At 31.0% G+C, this 21,893-nt stretch overlaps 2 protein-coding genes across 2 annotated transcripts; one reads left to right on the plus strand and one right to left on the minus strand.

Moving 5' to 3' along the window:
- Positions 1 to 370: 370 nt before the first annotated feature.
- LOC120260594 (G-type lectin S-receptor-like serine/threonine-protein kinase B120) lies at positions 371 to 4,725 on the minus strand. The gene is made up of 8 exons (XM_039268103.1): positions 4,108 to 4,725; positions 3,194 to 4,006; positions 2,110 to 2,226; positions 1,742 to 1,962; positions 1,396 to 1,606; positions 1,084 to 1,321; positions 845 to 995; positions 371 to 754 (listed from the first exon to the last, which is right to left on the minus strand). Exons 1-8 carry the CDS (start codon positions 4,613 to 4,615, stop codon positions 452 to 454), a joined length of 2,562 nt encoding a protein of 853 aa, XP_039124037.1. The 5' UTR covers positions 4,616 to 4,725; the 3' UTR covers positions 371 to 451.
- Positions 4,726 to 9,917: 5,192 nt separating this feature from the next.
- On the plus strand, positions 9,918 to 16,511 carry LOC120260747 (transcription initiation factor IIA subunit 2). The gene is made up of 4 exons (XM_039268305.1): positions 9,918 to 10,042; positions 13,895 to 14,073; positions 14,174 to 14,224; positions 16,096 to 16,511. The coding sequence occupies exons 2-4, from the start codon at positions 13,945 to 13,947 to the stop codon at positions 16,234 to 16,236; spliced, it is 321 nt and encodes a 106-aa protein (XP_039124239.1). The 5' UTR covers positions 9,918 to 10,042; positions 13,895 to 13,944; the 3' UTR covers positions 16,237 to 16,511.
- Positions 16,512 to 21,893: the final 5,382 nt, after the last annotated feature.

The raw sequence follows: 21,893 nt of genomic DNA on the forward strand, positions 1-21,893 counted from the left end.
TCTCTAATAACATGTGTCACTATAAACCATATATATATATTTTTATATAAATATTGACAAACTATAATCTTTGAATATTGTTATAAAAGAGATTTGAACCCCCAACCACTCACTTGAGACGGAAATAAGTAAATCACTTTTATATTATAAAAGTGGTCTCTATAAATAAATTCCCCGGAACAAAAGGTTCATATGTGTGGACAAAATTTCAAAATTATATAAAAAAAAATTAAAAAAAAACTATACAAAAATCATACCTTCAAAGCTATATAGATAAAATTATTATTATACTATAAAGATTGCATCCTAACAAGTGATGAGGATTGTAAAGGTGTATACAAGCAAAAATACAAAAATAATGCCCAAAAAGACTCAGCTACAAAACTAGTTCTATGATCTCTAACCTGCATTGATGTATAAACTATAAACAATATTGTAACTCATGGAACTTCTACCTTCCAGTCAACATAGTGATTGAGGAACCAGAACCATAATTCACTCTCAGATCAAAACTAGATGAATCAGTTTCACTGGTATCTACTGCAAAAGTTGGCTGCTTTGGCAATGGATGATTACTAGTTCCACTCTCCAACATTAACACAACCGACGACATCGTCGGTCTATCGTGTGCTCGATCCTGCACACATAAGAGCCCTACACTCACACATCGAAACACTTCTCTTCTCGAACATGACATTTTAATCTCTGGTTCAACAAACTCCAACACATTGTCTTCGTTCCATAGTTTCCAAGCCTGTCAAAATTTCAATCTCTCTTCCTATCAGCTTAAACTTTTATGTTTATTACAATAAAAAGGAAAATATATCAATAGTTTCCGACTTACATATGGTAAAAGGTTCATTGACAATTCCGAGTTGTAGTACTTGCTATTTCTTTTTCCGCTCACAATCTCCAGAAGTAACACACCAAAACTATAAACATCGGATTTGACTGAGAAAAGTCCATTCATCGCATACTCTGGAGACATATATCCACTGCATTTCATGAAAATAAGTTTCTAAGTTTCTTAGCATTCCCTGAAGTGTTTCTGAATACGAAAATTTTCAAGTGTAGAGTACTTACTATGTTCCTGCCACTCGCTTGGTGTTTGTTTCATTGTCATCATTTCCAAAAATACGAGCAAGGCCGAAATCTGAAATCTTCGGCTTCATCTCTTCATCCAACAATATGTTGCTCGCTTTTAAATCACGATGAATGATTCGTAAACGCGAATCTCTATGAAGGTAAAGAAGCCCCCTCGCAATGCCTTCAATAATTTCAAACCGTTTCTTCCAATCAAGCAATACTTTCTTTGCTGAATCTGCACAAGTTAATGTGCTGTTAGTGAGTGTTGTGTTTTTCCACTTTCAAAGTTGATTAAAATTGTCTACTAACCGAAAATGAAGGCATCCAAGCTTCTGTTAGGCATGTATTCATAGACCAGTAATTTTTCCTCTCCTTCGATGCAACATCCGAGAAGCCGAACAAGATTCCTGTGCTGAAGTTTAGCAATCAAAATGATCTCATTCTTGAATTCCTCCAGGCCTTGCCCAGAACTCCTGGAAAGTCTTTTCACAGCTATTTCTTGTCCTCCAGGAAGTGTCCCCTGCCAAACAAGATCAATTCAAAGCAGTGAGTAACTGTAAAATTAATGCATTGTTGAATTATATCATATGAAAACACAAATGCATAGCTTCCTCTAATTTAGTGATATCGGCGCAATTGACTAGAATAATTTTACCTTGTAGACGGGACCGAATCCTCCTTCACCGAGCAAATTTAAATAGGAGAAGTTTGAAGTTGAAGCCGCGATACAATCAAAGCTCATCATGGATAACTCGTCATATTTTCCATCATTTCCTTTGTGCCCGGTTTCGGTTGTGATCGCAAAATTTGCTGCTGCTTCTCTGTTTCTGCTTTGATCAACTGGTGATGTTCTGTCACTCTTTAGTTTAATGAATCCTGTGAATGTAGTTAGAATTGTTATTTAGAGACTAAAAACAACAATGAGAAGTTAAACAAAGTTCAAAGAACTCAATTAGATGCTGAAAAACTAATGAAAGAGTAAGCAAAACACTTGTTATCCTGATGAGAGATCAGAAAACATACCTTTTATTTTGGTCCTGTACCTCCACAAGAGAAAGGTGCATCCAACTAAAAAGATTGCAGCCAGAACAATAATGACAACAACAAATGTTGATAATTTCTTGCTGCTGCTGTTGTCCTCTGAAAATTGATACAATATTGTCAAAATATGTTTCCATGAGAAAACATTAATAATGGCACTTGCTATCATCAAATTATACCAAAATTAACTCAAGAATTCAAAGGTCTATAAGCAATTCACAGTAGACAAACAATAATAGTTTTTTTTTAAATGAATAAATCACACAAAATATATTAGAAGAAATTAAATATATAAAAAAACAATTACATGTGAAGAATTATGAGGAACAAAAATAAGATACACAAAAAACAACAAAAGGTGACTATACAGGTGATTATACAAAAATGGAATTTATGATAAAAAAAATGATTGTTGGATAGAAGATATGCAGGACAAAAAGTAAGATACACAAAAATAATATATATATATATATATATATATAAGATGATTAGGTGGCTCAAAAGAATTCAATAAAAAAACCATAAAAGATGATTAGGTACATTAAAAACCATAAGAAGTGAGTAGGCGTCTCTATAAAAAAAAGCTAGCTAGAAGGGGTAGATAGCGAACATGACTTTAAATAATAATAATATTCTTTGGTTATTTGAAGTGAAAATAAACAAAACTTCATACTGTGCTTAATAGATAATAAATTAAAAAAATTTAAAAAAAATTATTGCTAGTTACTCATAAATGGGATGAAAACTCTAGAATTAGAATACAAGATGAGGCAGGTGCTCTTCAAAATAGATATCTCAACCACCCAAAAGGCATAATTTTTTCTTTTGTAACTAAGCCTATGAGAACAGTGGCTGCAGGTAAGATGTTTGTATTAATGACTCAATGAAAATCTAGAATTAAAGTTCCAATGTTTCAAACAATCACTAGTCATCAATTGTTAGACCTTGCTTGACAATTAGTGTTCACAACTTGTCAAACTTAACCTACCACATAGCATAACAATATTTGCAAGCAAGATGTTTGAATTAATGCCTCAATGAAACTAAGCAAAAGAATTCTACTCACCGAGTTCTGACGCCGCAAGCCGGAGATAGAAATCCTCACCACCACTAGAAAACATATGAATATCAAGCAAATCCGTCCCCCAGATCAAGCAATTAATCCCAGAAACATATGCATAACCCCTGCATGAGCAATTCTGCAAACAAGCTTGCTGGCAAGAACTCTCACTAACCACATTCTGATACCAATCAGACAAATCCGGCAACTTCACTCCTTCCATCTTCCAAAACCCATCAGCTTCAGTTTGGTTTTTCATCTCACACTGAAACAAAGTCCTCTTAGCACACCCACTAGACCAATTCCCTCCATTCCATTCCTCCTCATTCACAGGTTCATAACCTTTCAAACAAGCACAATTTGGTAGTGAGTTCTCAATCCCATCATCAGTGCATTGAGCAAACTTCCCACACCTATTATAATGCTCACATTCAGTCACAGGTTGTGCCCAGAATATTTCCCAAAGTTGAGTATCATTCTTCCAAATCAAATGCTTCTCTATGCCTTCCCAAGTCAAGACATAGCGGTGAGAACTGTTGAACTGTGAGTAATAAAAATACATCTTTTGCTCTTGTTCAAAATTGCTCAGCTTAAATCCATAGATGTAGGTTGGTACCATGTTTTGAATTCCAATAAACACTTGGCCATTCCACCTCCCTGATCTCCACCTTTTCTTTGTTCCTTCCCACATGAATATCTGTGTTGAACGAGTAGGATCCATGCCCAGTGAGAAGTTCCCTGGTGCTGGATCATTCTCGCTTTTCCAAGAAGTGAACAGCTGGTTTTCATTTGTCCTTAAATTCAATCCCACTTTCATTCCTGCCATCAAAACATGTTCATAAATATCAATCATCTTCTCATATCCATTAATCTTTTTATCAGCTGAATTATATATATGCATATGCAATACAATACAACACCTGGAAGATAAGTATCGGTAGGATGATCAAAGCTTTGCCAGACAGTTGAGCCGGAGTTATTCAAGATGAAGTTTCCGGTACCGAGAAGTGTTGCTGTAGAGATGTTTGATGATAAAGAAACATTGGATGACCAGAGTGGGGTTCTGGTGCTGGTGCTGGTATTGTTTTCTCCGGCGAGGATAACAAGATTTCCATCACCGGAGATGGAGAGAAGGCCAGAACGGTCGGTGACTGGAGTTTCACGGTTGGCTACCCATAAGACTGTGTCTGTAGAGAAGTTAAAGTACCATATTCCGACGTAGCGGTTGGTAGAGTTGCCGGGGCTGAAGAAACCGAGTTCGAAGACCTCATCGGAGGAGATGAGAGTTTGACCATCTTTGAGAGGTTGGCCGGGGGAAATGGATATGGTGGGGTTGGTGGTTGCATGGGAGGAAGAGATGAAGAGAATGAAGTTGATAATTATGGTTAGTGTTGAGAATGAGAAGAAGGAGCAGCTCATTCTCTGCATGGTTTCAGAGTTGGCGCTGGTTTACAATGCTTGTTTCCCTTGTTATTATTTCCCCTGTTTTGGCTTGGGGTTCAATTTTGACACGCTAGCTAATCATCAACTTTAGTTGGCTACCTGCCTTTTAAATATATAAATTTATGTATAAAAAAATATTTAAATCACTCTATTGTTTATATATATATATATATGGAAAAAGATTATCTAGGTAATTCCCTAGATTTGAAATCTATGGACGTTTTAAATCTAAGCTGTTGGATTATTATCTGATGTGGTTAATTGTTTATATAAACATTGTATATTTTATTTTTTTACTGTTCATGATCAATGTACAATACTGTAGAATGCGGGTACTGTTCATAATGATAAAAACCGTCAGATCACTATCGGATGGCTACTATGGACATTTCTAGATTTGAAATCTAGGGACGTTCCTAGATGATGGGTCCTTTATATATATATATTTGAAGGAAGTCTGGGAGACTATCAGTAGCATAAAATATATTAAGAAATTAAGTACAGATATAAGAGTGGTGACAAAACAAAAACTAAACATGGTAAACAAAAGTCGGAGATTCGATCGTAAATTGTACTTCGGTATCCTACATACTATTAAAGTAGATGCAGAGTCTACTCTAAGAGAGCGTTTCAAGGAACAATTTTGATTTTTTTTTAAAAACATTTAAGTTTTTATTTATATTACTTATAATATTAATAATTGAAAAACATTAATTACACATGATTATTTATATAATAAATGTCCATAAAGACCTTTAAAATCCAAGGTATAAAATAATTTATATGGTAGGAGTTGTTTAATTATATTATTTTATATATGATATTGCCTCAAAACTCCTCACAAAATTTTAAAATCTCCAATGCGAAACCGAGGAAAATACCTAATAGAGATAAAAGTGTAAGGATAAATAGAGATTTTAGACTATGATAGTAATGAAGGATTATTTTTTTGTAAATATTTTGGAGGATCACCTCTCAAGAGGCATTTAATGATTTGGTTACTCCCTCCGTTCCTTTTTATCTGTCATAAACCCATGTTTATTTTTATCTATCATTTTTAAACATCAAGAAGCATTTATTATTTTTTTTTTTCCAAAATTACCCTAACTTTCTATTCAATTATATTTTTGAAATTTAATATGAGAGAGAAATGTGAAAAATATAATTTATGGGTAATTTTAGAAAGATAATTAATTTTTTTATTAAATTATGTGAAATAACCAACTTTCTTAGTATGTGAGATTCGGTTATTCATGACAGATAAAAAAGAACGAAGGGAGTATTATATAAATGCTTTTCTTAGTGGCAAAGGTGTATAGGAAATCAATATTGAATTTGATAGTAATCACCAAATTTCCTAACTTAACTTTTTTTATATATAAAATAACTTAACGTCTTTGAATTTGGAGTTAGATTTTTTTTTTAAATAAGTGGATAAATTATAAATTTATTAAAAATAAAAAGCGACAGTAAAAATAAGTTAGAATTGACGAAATTTAAACATTGTTAATTTTAATAATAATCAAAATTGATTGGAGAATATATTAAAAATCTCTCTTTTTTGGCGATCAACAAACCATCCTTAAATCAGGTGCTCTTATTAGTCATAATATGCTAGATGTCAATTTTCAAGCTACTCAAATAGACAATAAAATGAAATTAATATTAATTCATATTTGAATCGATGCCAATTTTGAGCGTTTAATAATGAAGAACTTCATACATTTAAATTGCAAAATATTTTTTTTTTTATAAAAAATGCATGTAATTAAGTATACATAGGTGCAAGTAGATATCAATATGCATGTAATATTTTGCAAATAAGTTGTAGAAAACCCGCCGGCAAATTAGAAAAAAAGCGTACATAAAAAGGGAACTGATGACATTGAATGAAGGCAGGCAGATGCAAAGAGTTGAGGCCAAAGTCATAAAATATATTTTCTTGAACATGTGCAAACAGTGTTGAAATTCTTTTGTCAAAATTGAACGTTTAATTCCTAATGAACACTAAACTCTTTTTTGGTCTGTTTGTGGATACTGCCCAACCTTTGACTCATAATCTCATTAGCTTTGCCTTATTGACAAGAAACTTTCTTTTCACAATAACTAGCGTATATACGTATGAGTCTACTAAATTTTTTTAAAAATAATTAATAAATTTTTTTATTATTTTTTTAGATTTGTTAATAGCTAAAAATTCTTTTGTTCTATTAGCATTGAATCTTTTAAATAAAATGTTCCCATCTTTATGAAGAAGATAAATTTAAATCATATCTCAGGCAACATAAGAATATAAATGTGTTAATATATTAATATTATACATGTGTACGTCTCTAACATAATTTATTTATTTTATTAAAATAAATAAATAAGTCACTCAGGAAATTTGTCCCCAAATGACAAGTATTTGAGGTATTTATGATGGTTTTTTTTTTGAAAAAAAAAATTATGTACAAAATCCATCTTTACCTTTAAGTTTAACCTGGGAAAGAGAATGAAATAGGAACTTTTCAAATGTAGAGTTGGTATTTTGGGTGGTTTTCTATTTTTTTTAATTATTTTTATTTCCTATAAATTTTGTAGCTTATTATTAATTTATTACTGATTCAATGTGATATCTAGTCTTTAATCTTGTTCTATTCATGAATCATGAGTGGGTTATTATATTTTTTTTTTATTTTAATAATAACTAAAGTGAATTGTATCAAACATTGTAACATTAACAATTAAAAATTTATAATACGCATAGATACAGAGAACATTGATAAAATATATAATCAGAAAAAATTAAAATACTAAACGTAATAAATGTTTGAAAAAAATTTTATAATTTTATCTCACGGTTATTTTAAAAAGTTGGGGTCTTACTTTTTTTATTAATTATTTAATTTTTTATTACTTACGTGGCATTGAACAGTATAAAAGAAACATTAATGTTACACATGATTATTTATTTAATTTTTTTTTAAATTGTTTTTGCTTCTTTCAAAATATATGATTATATCATCGGCTCTTATGGGTAATATATAAAATATCAAATCTAAATTTATAAAGCAAACCAAACACATCAAGTGCCCAACTTCACCTAATTAAAGATGAAAAAAATCTCAATAATGTCACTATGTAAATTGCCTTATATTTTAAAAATAGTTAATCTAAAAAATTATTTTGTTAATTATTTTTTTTTAAAAGTAAATACTTATCTCTAATATGAAAATTATTTTCTTATAAATGACACTCAGTCAGAGCAGGTAGATGAGTGCTCAATATTTCTTGTTAAGTGATGCCTTTGAAAGACTTTGTAAACGAGCTCACATTGATTTGCATCACATTAATTTAATGTTTCACAACTCTTTATTTTTTTTTTTCTTTACTTATTAATGGAAGAAATTAAAAGTCAGAGAATTTTTTTTTCAAAGTCATTAAAATATAATTTTTAAGACAAATCATGACACACTTTCAAATTGAAGAAATTTCATAAGCAAGATTATCTAGAAGATGTATGTTTTTTTTTTAATTAAACCATGAGAAAAGAAACGCTTACTTGATGATAAAGTATCAATGGGTTCTACCTCTTTTGGTCTTGTCCTCTCTATCTAACATATTAATTTTTAATGTATATATATTATGTCATTTATTCATTTCTATGAAAAAGGTGATTTGAGTCCTAATCAAAATGAACCTATAGTGATTGAGAAAGGACAGAGGAAAGACCTTTGCATCTATTTACCTAATATATTTTCAAACTTTTCCCCACGTGAAATGAGGTTAATGATTTCTTTGTTTCAAAAGGAAATTGTTAGGCATCTTAAAACCATGGAAAAAATTCATTAAAGACAACACATCATTTGATGGAATTTTTGTATGTAAGATCAAAAGAGAGTGATATTATTATTTTGAGATATATTTGTGTTAAAAGTAGCTTATTTATATTTTTAAATAATAATAGTAATTATTATTATTATCTATTAATTATAATTACTATTTAATCTAATTTAAATTATTATTACTATTTAATATGATCTTGAAAAGAAAAATAAAAATAAAAATAAAAATAAGAAGGCTATATTTATAAAGGAAGGGTTCTTGAATGACAGAGGTACTTGTTGCCACGTGATCTAGATCATTTGGAAAGGAGGATGTTTACATAAAATTAATTTGTTTATCTTGCTAGTGCAAGACAATAGAATCCTTACTCTTGGTAATTTTGCTTAGAGAAAATGCAATCACATACCGACATCAATGTGCTATCCAACGTGGCAATTGAATCATTAGAACATTTGTTACTTCATTGCCCTTTGTTGGCAGATTTGGAATTATTTTGATCAATTACTCGGGATATCGCGCCTCTCACATTCATTAGAAGATCTATGGGCCATTTAAAAATTCTCTCTTAGTTCATCTTCTAGCGTGTACTGGGGATCTTCTTATTTGAGCCATCATTTGAAATATTTAGCCTGAGCGAAATGGCCGTATATTCAAAATACTTCCAACTACTTTAATTATTTTGAAAATTGATTATATGCTCATTTTACAATAGAACGCAGTTCTTGAGACAAAATGCGATGGAGGACAACATCGTGATAGTTATATGTAACTTGGAGTTCCTAGGGCCTTGAGTAAATGGAGAGTGATATTCGAGAGATGACTATTTTTTTGGAATCTAACTAGTTAGTGACTAGCCCTGGTACTAATGATCCAGTTCTCTTTTTCCCTAAATGAATCTGTATTGTATTTACAGTATCTCTATCACTATCCACTACTACTAATGGAACACTGATATATTCCTTTTTGTATTCCTCTTGTGTTGTTTTTGCAATGAACTTTTAAATTTTTGTTTGACTGTTATATTTAATGTGATTTATCTATTTTTTTTAAAGAAAATTAGAAAGGAAGGATATTAAGAAAAAAAAGAAGATGTATAATATTTTAAATATAATATATCAATATTACAAGATTTTGATCTTTGTCATTATACCCTACACCAATAATAATTAATGAAAATTTTATTCTTAAAACCATAAGTTTTGTCAAATTTATTAAGGCAAGTCAAATTCTATAAATTGAAAATTGAAACAAAATAATTTTAAAACTTAGGAGAGAATATTGGACCCTTTTTATATTTAATATTTGATATAATACACACTTTTTTTGTCAAGCTTATTTAGAAAATAGTTTTGAGCTCACAAATTGATTAATTAATAAGGGCTTTTAAGTCATTTTACAAAAAAATAATTATATATGGTAAGTTTTCTAAGTTGGATATTTTCCATCGAGAGAAACCAAGAAGAGGAATCGTATATAAGGGATCGTCTTCGCTCCCACTCCCCAACGGAGCTCTCGTTTCTCTCGATCTCGCTTCCTCCGTCTACTGCCCTAACTCATAGATTCAATTGCTTCTTTTTCATCGAGGTAACTGGTGACTCTTCTTTGATTGATCTGATTTGGGTTCTTTTGTTTCATTTTTTTTTTCTTTTTATTTTGTAGAATTTGTGGCATTTTATATGGTTCTTGTTTACATGGAGCTCGGAAGTTGAAATTTGTTTATTTTTTTTTTTCTAGTTTTTCTGAATTTTGATGCATATTACAGCTAAGATCAATGCTGAATGCCCAATGCCCTTTCGCTTGTTATCAGAACCTAAGCTTCAAGGGTATATTTTGGGTTGAAGCATGCTAGGTGGTGCAAGAAACCTACAAAACATATCAAGTCTCTATTTATTTGAAGTCGGGTAATAGAGTTTGGTCTTGTTTTCATGAAGCTCTGAAGTTTAAAGTTTATGTCTTTTTAGCTTTTTGCTTTTTCTTGAGTTTTGATACCTGGAGACAGCTAAGATCAATGCCCTTTTGCTTTTAATTAGAATCCAGGCTTCCAAGATATACTTTGTGGTGAGGTATGCTGGTTGTGCAAGAAACCCATGAAACATATCAAATAAAAAAATTTCCTTTGAATTCAGGGCATAGGGGCTTGATTCTTGTTTTCATGGAGCTTTAAAGTTGAAATGTACATATATATATATATGTATGTTTATGAGTTTTGATACCTAGAGGCAACTAAGATCAATGCCCTTTTACTGGTTATCAGAATCCAAGTTTTTAAATGTGTACTTTGCATTGAGGTATGCTAGATGGCAAAAGAAACCTCAAAACATATTAAATGTTTTTTTTTTCTTAAAATTCAAGAATAGGGTTTGGTTCTTGTATTCATGGAACTCTGAATTTGAAATTTTAGGTCTTTTTAAGTTTTTAGTTTTTTCATTTTCTTTTAGTCTTGATACCTAGAGACAGCTAAGGTCAATTTCCTTTTGCTTGTTATCAGAAATTGGGTTTCAAAGGTATATACTTTGAGTTGAGGTACTATATAGCCACAAAACATATCAAATGTGTTTTTAATTCAGGCCATATGGCTTGGTTTTTGCTTTCAGGGACTTGAAATTTTATAAGATTTTTTATTTTTTGTTTCCTTTGAGTTTTCAAACTTATATGTTACCAAGATCGATGCCCTTTTGCTTGTAGTTAGGATTCAGCTTCTAAGGGATATTAGGTGGTGAAGAAAGCAAACAAAGCATGCCCAATGTGTTTTTAGTTGCTTTTAGATGCTTGGTGTTTTTTTGATGCTTTCTATTTATTACTGTGTTTAATTTTCATTTTTTTCCCTTCCGTAAGTGTGAGACAGTGAGGGGTGTTGGAGGACTACCTATTTTTTGTGAATATTTTAGAAAAATTAGAACATATATTTGTGTATGCGGTTGGGAAAAAATAGAAATGAGAACGCTCTGGAAATTGGAGATATGCTATTGTTGTACTGCTACATGCGTCTGGGGACAATTAACACATCTGCTGAATGTGTTCTTTCTATATGATGTACATGCTTAAACTTCTTATATTGATGTTATCTTATACAAAAAATGAAGTTGTTCTATTTAGTATCTTCCAACAAGTATAATGGGATTGAGGAATTTCCTTGATTACATATATAGAAAAGATAAAAAAAGTTTGGTCTGCTGTTGTATTTGGAAAGGACATTAAGTGGTGAAATTGTATCAAACCAAGAGTGCTTGTGTTAGGGTTATTTATCCACATCCCCAACAACAAATTCAGTTCAAGGCCCAATTCAATTTATATATTATTTGGAGCTGCTAGTTCTGTGTTCAGAGCAAACATGAAATTGTTGTCTGTCCTAATTCTGTTGCAACACAAATTCGAATTCCTAATTGCATGCATTAGAGCAGTATCATAATTACTGCATTTAAAAATAGGCCATTGAAAGAAATATAAGGGATTTTCTTTCTAAATTTTTTTTGGGTTTTGACAAGGTGGACTAGACAGCTTTTGTCCAGTGAAGATTCCATATTCAAGTTATTTATACCATCCATGTGGTGGTTATCTTTAGGCTGGATGGTAATTGCATACTTTGAGGTTGCATGTTCTAATCAAAATCACTTCCTTTCAAAGTAGGCCACTAAAGAAACCTTGTGGAGGGCTTTTACATTGTTCGGGGTATGGCAACACAGACTAGACAGTTATTCTTGAGTGAAGCATCCATAGCCAGTTACCTATACAAAGTAACAAGTAACTCTAAACGGCATCCTAATTTCATGCTATGGAGTTGTTGTTTTAGATTTTTAACTAAAATCACTTCATTTATAAATAGGCCATTGAAAGAAACCGCATGGAGGGTTGTTTAGTTCTTGCAAGGCAAAATAGTAGATGTTCTTGAATGAAGTTGCCACACCCAGATTACCTATACCAAGTAGTGATTAAGGTCTGTTAGTATGTATCTTCCTAATAATAAACATCACTAAGAAACATTCTCATATTTTTGTGTACTGTATAAGTTTTAACTTTGGTTTTGTTTCGGGTTAAATTATGTACTCTTTTATATTGATATGCCTTGGCATTGCCCAACAACATTTGAAACTGACTCTAAGTGTGCCAATTTTATTTTGAAATTTTTTGGGTTTCACGTCCTATTCTGTCTATGAATGTTAGATGTGCCTGCCTCTATACATAGTTTTTTTTTTCATGTTAAAAAATTTATGGGGTTGTTTAGATAATCTGATTTGTGAAAATGTTGCATTGAATGCTCTTCTTTTAGAAAAAAACCACAAGGTTTTAGATCAGTTCATGAACTGATCTGGCTTTATTCCTTTTGTTAATCATCTTAGCCATTAGAATAGGTAGTAGCTAATTTAACAAAATTTGCATCGGTTCTCCATTTACTAAGACAGTAACACTATAATCCCATTTCCTTCCTTCCATTACAAAAAAAGTTAGTGAAGATTCCAAGAAACCCACGAAGAAGGCATTGAACAGCTTTTTAGAGTTATGATAATGGTCCTTTCCCCTGATTGACTTGATTCATTCCGGATTGTAAGACATGAATTATGTTTCTAGTGTTGTATCTCCAGTGTTTGATTTGAATGAAATAATACACAAACATGTGGCATTATTGGATGGGCCTATGGTCCATTCTCTTTTACATGTGGAGGAAAATAACTTTTTAGAAAAAGCTGCATACGGGGCAACTATTGCTATGTTACCCCATCAACAAATCTGTTTTTCACTTTAACTTATATTTTCACTTCGTTGGCAGTGTTTTTGACGTTTTCCTGTGGGCTAGCACATCCTTTAGCTGGAGAACCTAATTGAGTAGCCCTTTTCTGGATTAAATTTGTTCTTTTTTTGACCCATGAATATAAATTGACTAAGAAAGTGATTTGGATTTCACATTTTTTGCTAGCCTCATGGGAATGGGTAAGATGTCACTGTCTAAAGATTAAAGAAAATTACAGTGGCTCCTTAATTCTTCAATGCATATTATGGCACCTGTTGTTTGAGCATCTATTGCCTTGGCATCTGGTGACAGTTGTGAGTAAGCATATGTCGTCTTCAAATTGTGGAATTCAAATCTATTTTTCATATGGAAATATTGCCCATAATTTTGTAAAAACTATTTTCATATACTGGGATCTCTTGAAATGTTTTATAACTTTAGCAGATAGCAAAACCATCAAGCCCTACTGAACTGATGATTTCTGTAATGCCTCAAAATTATTGTACTTGGGTGATGCAATATTAGGCATGTGAAGCTCATGCTGGCAGAACCGCAGACTTGTCTTCCAGCTGTTTCACTTTTTTTTTCATATATTTAAAAAAAAAATATCTGTCTTCCATCTGTTACTTAGAATGCTTTGCATAGAAATGCGTATTGATCCTATAGCCAGAGAATCAGATTTTTTTAATCCTATATGTCCTTTCTTGCAGTCTTTTACCTTTCGCTTGTGATATCTGCTGGTCTCTTTCTGAGTGTGGTGATGACAACATTTGAGTTGTACCGGAGATCCACTATTGGCATGTGCCTGACAGAAACCTTGGATGAGATGGTGTCTAATGGTACCCTTAGCCCTGAGCTTGCTATCCAAGTGCTTGTTCAATTTGATAAGGTTTGTGGGTAGTTAGTTTCAAACAATTGTTATCAGTAGCCACCAGAACTTTCAAATACTAATTTGAAAAGTGCTGTTTCTTTGGATTGGTCCTTTCTAGTCTATGACAGAAGCATTGGAAGCCCAAGTGAAGAGCAAGGTTGCTATCAAAGTAAGCATTTGCGGAGCTTTTTTACATCCTTTAAACTTTGTTTTGTATCAATTTATTGATTATATTCTTGGATATTTCCAGGTACTCTTTCTTTATTATTTCCCACCAATTTATTGATGATATTCTTGATTTTTTCTAGTTCACTATAATTACTTTTAGGTTTTTAGCATGTTTACTTTTCCTTAATTCTTTAGTTATAAATTGCTTTAGCATAGTGAGTTTTCCAAATTACCTTTTGGACCAAAGTTCTCTTTTTTATCTTTATTTTTACATTTAGCACCCTATAATATCTAGCACAATGGAAATGTTTCAATATTTGTTTTTGATTGCCTTCCCTTGATGATTTTTTGAATGCCTATTACTAAGCTTCAAATTACCAGTGTTGAAGTTCTCTTCTCTCTATGATCACCTTTGTTTTCTCATGTTTCTGAACAATGCTTTGGAAAATGAATTTGAAATTGCATCCGGAGAAAAAGTAACTATGTGAATATTAATAGTGGGAAGACATCATAGAAACCAAGCACTAAGAACTTGTCCTGTCTAATGTATTTGATATAAGTCCTGATTGAGATGAAGCAAACTTGTCCAGGCTCAGGGAGAATGAAAAAGTAGGACCAAATGTTGAGCTGTTTCCTTTCTTCATATATCGGATGGCTGAGTTGCCAAATGTCAACCTTTGTTAGTGTGCTGTGCGCCAATTCCCATTATCTAAAATCTTCAAGAATTAGGTTAGAAAAGACTACAGAATGGTACATCATATAAGAATGTTTTAGTACCTTTTATATAGATGTCTAGCATGGCACAACTAAAACTATAAAGAGATGCTCATTTGTTCATGAAAAATGTGAACAAGATCAGATTGTACTTTGTAAAAATTAATCCAGAAGTTAGTAATGGAGAAATTTGATGCCACAGCCCCAGCTGAGTCTAAATCAGAAGTTAGTTTGTTTACTGAATTGGTAGCCTTATGATTGAAATTTGGGTCCTGAAATTTTCTAAATTTTGAAGTTCTGAATTATAGGTTTTTGCAGGCAGTACTCCATTGTTCAAACATGACAATTTTCTACCAAATTCTTTTTTCTGATGCATGCTTCCCAATCTTTACCATCCATGACAGATCTTAATTTTATTTCATCTTTCTACAAAGCTTTTCTGGTTGCCACTTGTTGTCAAGGGCATAAAATCCAATTTGACTCTTTGATTTTTCATAATCAGATGTGCTACTAAGACAAGGCTAAAGAGTTGAGTGTCTAGTATATTGAAGTCTCTGACAAGCAAGTTTAATCAAGAACTGATATGTAAATTCGGCCACATATTAATGTGCCTGCATACACAAGCACAAGCGTTCATAATTACATGTCATTATGTAAATACATACATGAATTGATAATGCTATGACTCAGCCAAACATGTAGCTCATTCCAATATTGATTATAATCTTATGCAACTCGCTCCCTGCAATGAATGTAGATGGAATTTGTTGTGCGCTAGAGCTATATATGGTTTGGGCTATCTTGTTAGCAAATAAGCATTTAAACTTATATGTGCAAACTTAGCAAATTTAATCTATCACTAAATGCATTTACTTTGATGTTGGTGCTTGTTACCTAATTATTCTCCCTGATCTTGGCAGCTTATTGATTTTAGTTGAATGTTATTATTATTTTTGTATTAGTCATTTTGCTTTCTTAACTAGTTTTAAAACTTGAGAAATGTTGATGGTTTTTTTTTTTTGGGATTCTTTGCTGTTTGCTCATTTGATCTCCTATATCAATGAAATTTCACATTATGTTTATTTATTTCAATTCTAGTTCATTGTTCCACAAATGGCCTGCGACTTATGCAGTTGTTCTTTTAATCTGTGCTTCTAGGGTCATCTGCATACCTATAGGTTCTGCGACAATGTATGGACCTTCATTTTGCAGGATGCCCAATTTAAGAATGAGGAATGCCAAGAGCATGTCGGGAAAGTGAAGATTGTGGCATGCGATTCCAAGTTACTGAATCAATGATTCCCAGTCATCTTCCATCTGTGTTCACCTGAGACATCTCAAACGAAGATGAAATCTTCCTCTTGTAATCATATTGCCTAGCCATGATATCAACCAGTCCTATGCTTGAAGACACAATTACCAGCAATGGTTACAATAATTTTGAGACTTAAATGCTTATCTTTGTTGTCCCTGTATTATTTGTTCCTTTTCTGTGTTTCTCAGTGGTGCTCTTAAAGATTGATGGAAAAGCAGAAATTATATCCCCTCTTTCTGATATTGGGATTTGGATCTTAGTCTTCTAGTTTGAGCTCACTTGTTAATCTCTTTGTTTTGATAATATACATATTTCACATGATTTCTGGATATGAAATAACATGCATTAATTCTTTGTCTGGCAGGCAAGTCTTAATCTTGCCGATGGCATACACAAATGCAATTAACTGCAGAGGAAGGAAGAAAGAAAGATTCCTGATTGCTTTTGTTCCAAAAGTTCAAGGGTTTGCTTTTTGGAGACTTTTCAAACCTTTCAGAGAAAGTGATTGTAAGTCATCTTCTTTAAATCCATGCAATGCTGTTTGATTCTATCCAAAGGACGATGAAGTTGAAAATGAGAGTGACATAAGGCACATTTTTAATATGTGTGCGCCAATTGCTCTGATGAGAATAAAAAAAAAGAAACTTTAAACTGAAAATGGGAAGGCATTTTGCAGCCCAATGAGCTGGGAATGTCAATTCCAATCCAATTAGGCAAATAAAATGTGCACAAAACAATTATTTCCATTCATTTTGCTGAAATGGTACGAGTGATCAGGATGGAATCTTTAGATCTGCATTATTGTGGTGGTTCTTGATTTTATTCACATGTTTTATTTTCATTGAACATTTACTCGTTACCTCACATTTTTATGCAGGCTGCTTTCAATCGATACCGGGGATTGTGAACTGAAAGAACACACCAAGCCATGCCGGGAACGGTATCATCTAATTCTTAAGAGTAAGTACAAACAACTTATGAAACACTTGTCTTCAAAACACTTACAACAAATATATATCCAATGCATTAGGGATAAACGAGATAATAGTATAACATATCTAAAACAACCGATGTTGACGACGTCATTGAAGCATCATTGATACAGAGCACATGCATTGAGAAAAATATCAAACCTTAGACAAAGATAGGAAGATGGGAGTGACAAAACAATGGGCTAAGTAGTAGTATTGCTTGTCTTACCATGGTCATTGTTATAGTGATGGCAAAAAATATGTTACAAGTCAGTCTTTAACCACCTTCCTGTTTGAAAGTGTGTGTGGAAGATGTGTAAAATGTGGGCATATTCCCAAAAAGTGACTTGTTGAGCTCCTCTCTTTTTCTTTCTTTTGAGTCTAGACCAATCCTTTCAAAAATGAAAGTTTTGTGGAGGACTTTCCCTTTTGTGTTGGACTTGTTAGATGCTTCTTCTTGCCATAACCAGTGACAAAGTCTTTCTTATCCATCAACACACACACACACACACACACACACACACACTCCACAGTCTCCACAGGTTCACATCATCATTTAATTGAGTGCTTTTTAAGTTTGTCAAGAATGTTTCTTTGATGTTGTAGCTTTAGATGCTAGGCTTTACAAGGTCTAGCTTTTCTTAGCAAGTGAGCAATGACATGGATTCTCTAGATGCTCTTATTTATTTATTTATTTAATTAGGATTGAATTTTTTTTTATAAATTTTTTTACACTAATAATGACCAATATATATATATATATATAAAAAAATCTTATGAATCTCTAGTCTAGATTGAAGAAATGCACATGTATGTACATATATGCTATGTATGAGTTGATATATTTATTTCAATGTTTGTTTAATTAATTTATGTGAAATTATAGGGATATATGAATAAAAATAATTTTTTTTTAAAGTCTTTTGATCCATTGGTTTTCAAGGAACAATGGGTTTTATATCAATTTGGGATGAGATATTGGTAGTTTTATAAAAGTTAAGTCTTTTTCAATGGGAGAATTCAAACTCAAAACTTTTGGTGACTAATTTTGATTAGTAAAATAAAATATAAATAAATAAATAAATAAAAGTCAGTTTGAGGGGAAAAATATTACATTAGTATAATACTAATTACCTTACCTATTTTACCATGGCATGCAAGTGAAAAAGAAAAAAAAAAATCCCCTCTTCTAATTTGAATTAATGCACATAAAATCTTATAAATGATTTATTTATTTATTTTTATTTTGTGATGAGTCTTGTTGAAATCCTGCAAAGTATTAACTGAAAATAATTTATAAAAATTTTAAAATAAAAGAGCAGGATGTGCATATTAAAAGTATTATTTAGTAAAAATGAGTGCAATCATTCAAATCCGCATCTGGTCATACTTTATTGTGATGTCCAAAGAGCTACTTAACTAATTTGCCAAATCCAAAGCAAATGCTCTTTGTTTCTAACCTAAACTAATTAAATTTTATTTTCACTGTGGGAATGCATTAACTTATTTTTAATCACCTTATTATCTTAATTTAATCATCCTCTCTTTCTCTCTCTCTCTAAAATAATAAAATTATAAAATTATTTTTCTCCATTGTAATCGATGAAGCGAGTACAATAACTTAGTTCATTGCTAATCATTTATCGGCTGGCTTAATGAAGATCGAGGAATATAATTATTCTCAATGGTACCATAAGCTTAATATTCAAACCCTTAATTGTTTGTGGTTTGGACTTTTGTGTGGGAACAATACTTAATTAAAGACATTAATTGGCATTAGTTGTATGATTCTAAACAATATTGTCCTATGGTTTGCATAAAATAATCTTGATGATTAGTTAAAATAAAAGTTTGATATTGATTCTTTCAAAGAACCAATTAATTAAAATTATGGTCCTAAATTACCTTGTTCCTATAATGATACCTATTAAGGGTAATTCCTATGATGGCATTATGCCATGCTTCTCTTAATTATTTGTGATAATGTTTTATGCCATGCTTCTCTTAATTATTTGTGATAATCTTTTGAAATTAAAAGCATGGCCTCCTTGCAAGGTGAGTAAATCAAAATTTTAATTATTTAATTTTTTTAAAAAATTTATTAGTGGTCACAAAATTGGGTTTCACAAAACATTTGATTGTTAGAAGTTGAACAAGTAAATAAGCAATTGATTTTCATATATTTCTATATATATGTATATATAGATATTAGAATATTCATGTTGGACTAAATTTATATATAAATAAAAGAAAAAGATATGGCATTTTAAGATTTTTCATAACATTTATTTCAACGTTATAAGAAAAATATAGGTGTGTGTAACATGTGTTAATGCAACTCCTCTCACGTACATTGATTTATACCGGAGTAACAATTTGAAATTTACAAACTTAATAAAATTATTTAATGAAAACAATGAAAATACGGAAAAAAAAAAAATCACAAAATCAGAAATTATTCTTATATTTACTTAAAACAGGGAATTATGTCAGTGACCATTTGATTTATTAGTATCAGATCCTCTACATAAAGAGGCGAACTCGAATTGTAACTCTGTAGGTGGAGGGTATAAATATTGTAAATCTCCTATCCTCGTGTCTACTCATTCCTAACGCATAATTTATTGACATTTATTAAAAAATAATAAAATATATAATGATATAAATATACAATCTATATAAGATGACAATTCAACATTTCCAGCTTGAACTCTAGTGGTAAAAATATATATATATAGGAAATTAGGGAAAAAAAAAAAACATTATTTTGTTGCCATATTTGCAAGATAAATTGGTTGTTTAGGTATAAAACTTTCCAAAAAGAAGTGCCATGCCAACTAATCTAGTGCACACCCCAATCTTTGTTTAAGCTTTCTCTTTTATAATTAGAAAAGTAGCACAAAACAGAGAGAGTGAAGTGAAGACGTTCATGGCTTGAAAACATACACATCAAGGCCATTGCAAAAGCCTAAAAACACAATCTATTTGTCCCTTAAGGGACTTCTAAGGAATCAACAACTCTTTTCATCTTTATATAATTTATATATATATAAATTATATTTTAATATAAATAACTTGTCTCCCATTCATTGTCTTCTACTTTGGACTCAATTGCTTTTTCTCTAGTTATGAAGAAGGGAATTCATTGAGAGTTGGGAAAACCATTTTATACACACTCTTTTACTTTTGCCAATGTAGTTAATCTATAAACATATAATAAAGAAGAGTTTTTGTGGTTTAGGGATTTAAATTGAGATTAATGAGTTTTAATAAAGTGGGAGGTGGTTTGGTGGAGGTGACTTTAATAAATATATATTCTATAAGATTGGTCTTAGTGAGTGCAAGTGCCAAGGCCAACTAATAATTAACTAGAGATTTAGAGAGACAGTGAGGAAGTTTTAGTATCTTGACCTACACCTACTACTTACTATTCATCTTCTTTTTCTATTTTAGGATCTCAACTTTTCCTTTATTTATTTATTTATTTTTTCTAGACCTTTTTTTTTTGTGTTATATATATATATATATATATATATATATATATATATATATATATATGCAATGATTTTTTTACAATCGTCATCGCAATAGTTGAGTGATAAAATATTTGAATTCTATATATAAGGTTGAGAGTTTAACTCTCTCCATGTGTATATGAATTGATCGGTTGATATTATCAATATATATATATATATATATTATAAAATATTTTTGAACTATTATATATTTTTAATAAGACTATTATTTATGCTTATGATTTTTTTTTTTATTCTATATAACTGATAATATATCTAAAATTTATTAATGATCCCAAATCTTGGAATTCAGAATTAATTGTAAAAAAAAAAACTACTACTCTTGCTATCACAACAACAACAATAATAATAACGTTTCTCAAAATGAAGTTTGAAATTCATTACTCATAATTTTAAGCAATGATTTTAAAAACCATCTTTTCTATATCAGTATTATTTTTGTAAAATGATCCAAAAGGAAACTTAATAAGTAATAGATCCCGTGTATTACATGCATGGCAATAAATAATAATCTAGTAGTATATACATATATATATATATATATATATATATATATATATATATATCAAAACCTGCCTCAATTAACAATAATGCAAAATTTTAGAAATGCCATTATTATTAAGTAAATGCCCCTTGTTAACTGCTACACAAAGGCAATCATGTATACCAATCCAACATACGACTTGAAAGTGAAGTCATCTAAAACATCAATCGAAGTTTCTGGCCACATTCTGCTTAGCCTCTCTCTCTAATTAACCAACTATTCTTTCTCTTTATTTATTTAATCATTTATTTATAATAAAATAGATAAACTGTAAATTTTAATTAATAAAGATGCCACACACAACACCGAGAGAGTAACTGATGAGGAAAAAAGAACAGAATAAAATAAGTCCACTAAAATGGAATAAGTAAGTATAAAACATAAGTTAAGAGAACATAAATAATTAGTGCATATAAAAATAAACCTCAATAAAATATCATCTTATTATATAAGACTGAGTGAATAGAAATATTTTTTAAAAAAACTAATAGTATACTACGTGAATGCATGCTTAATGGTTTAGTTCGGTAGAACAAATTAAAATTTTAATTTTAATTTAACAACAAAATTATTGATTTGATGGAGAGAAT

Source organism: Dioscorea cayenensis, chromosome 5, assembly GCF_009730915.1.
Source record: "Dioscorea cayenensis subsp. rotundata cultivar TDr96_F1 chromosome 5, TDr96_F1_v2_PseudoChromosome.rev07_lg8_w22 25.fasta, whole genome shotgun sequence".
Taxonomy (NCBI): Eukaryota; Viridiplantae; Streptophyta; class Magnoliopsida; order Dioscoreales; family Dioscoreaceae; genus Dioscorea; species Dioscorea cayenensis.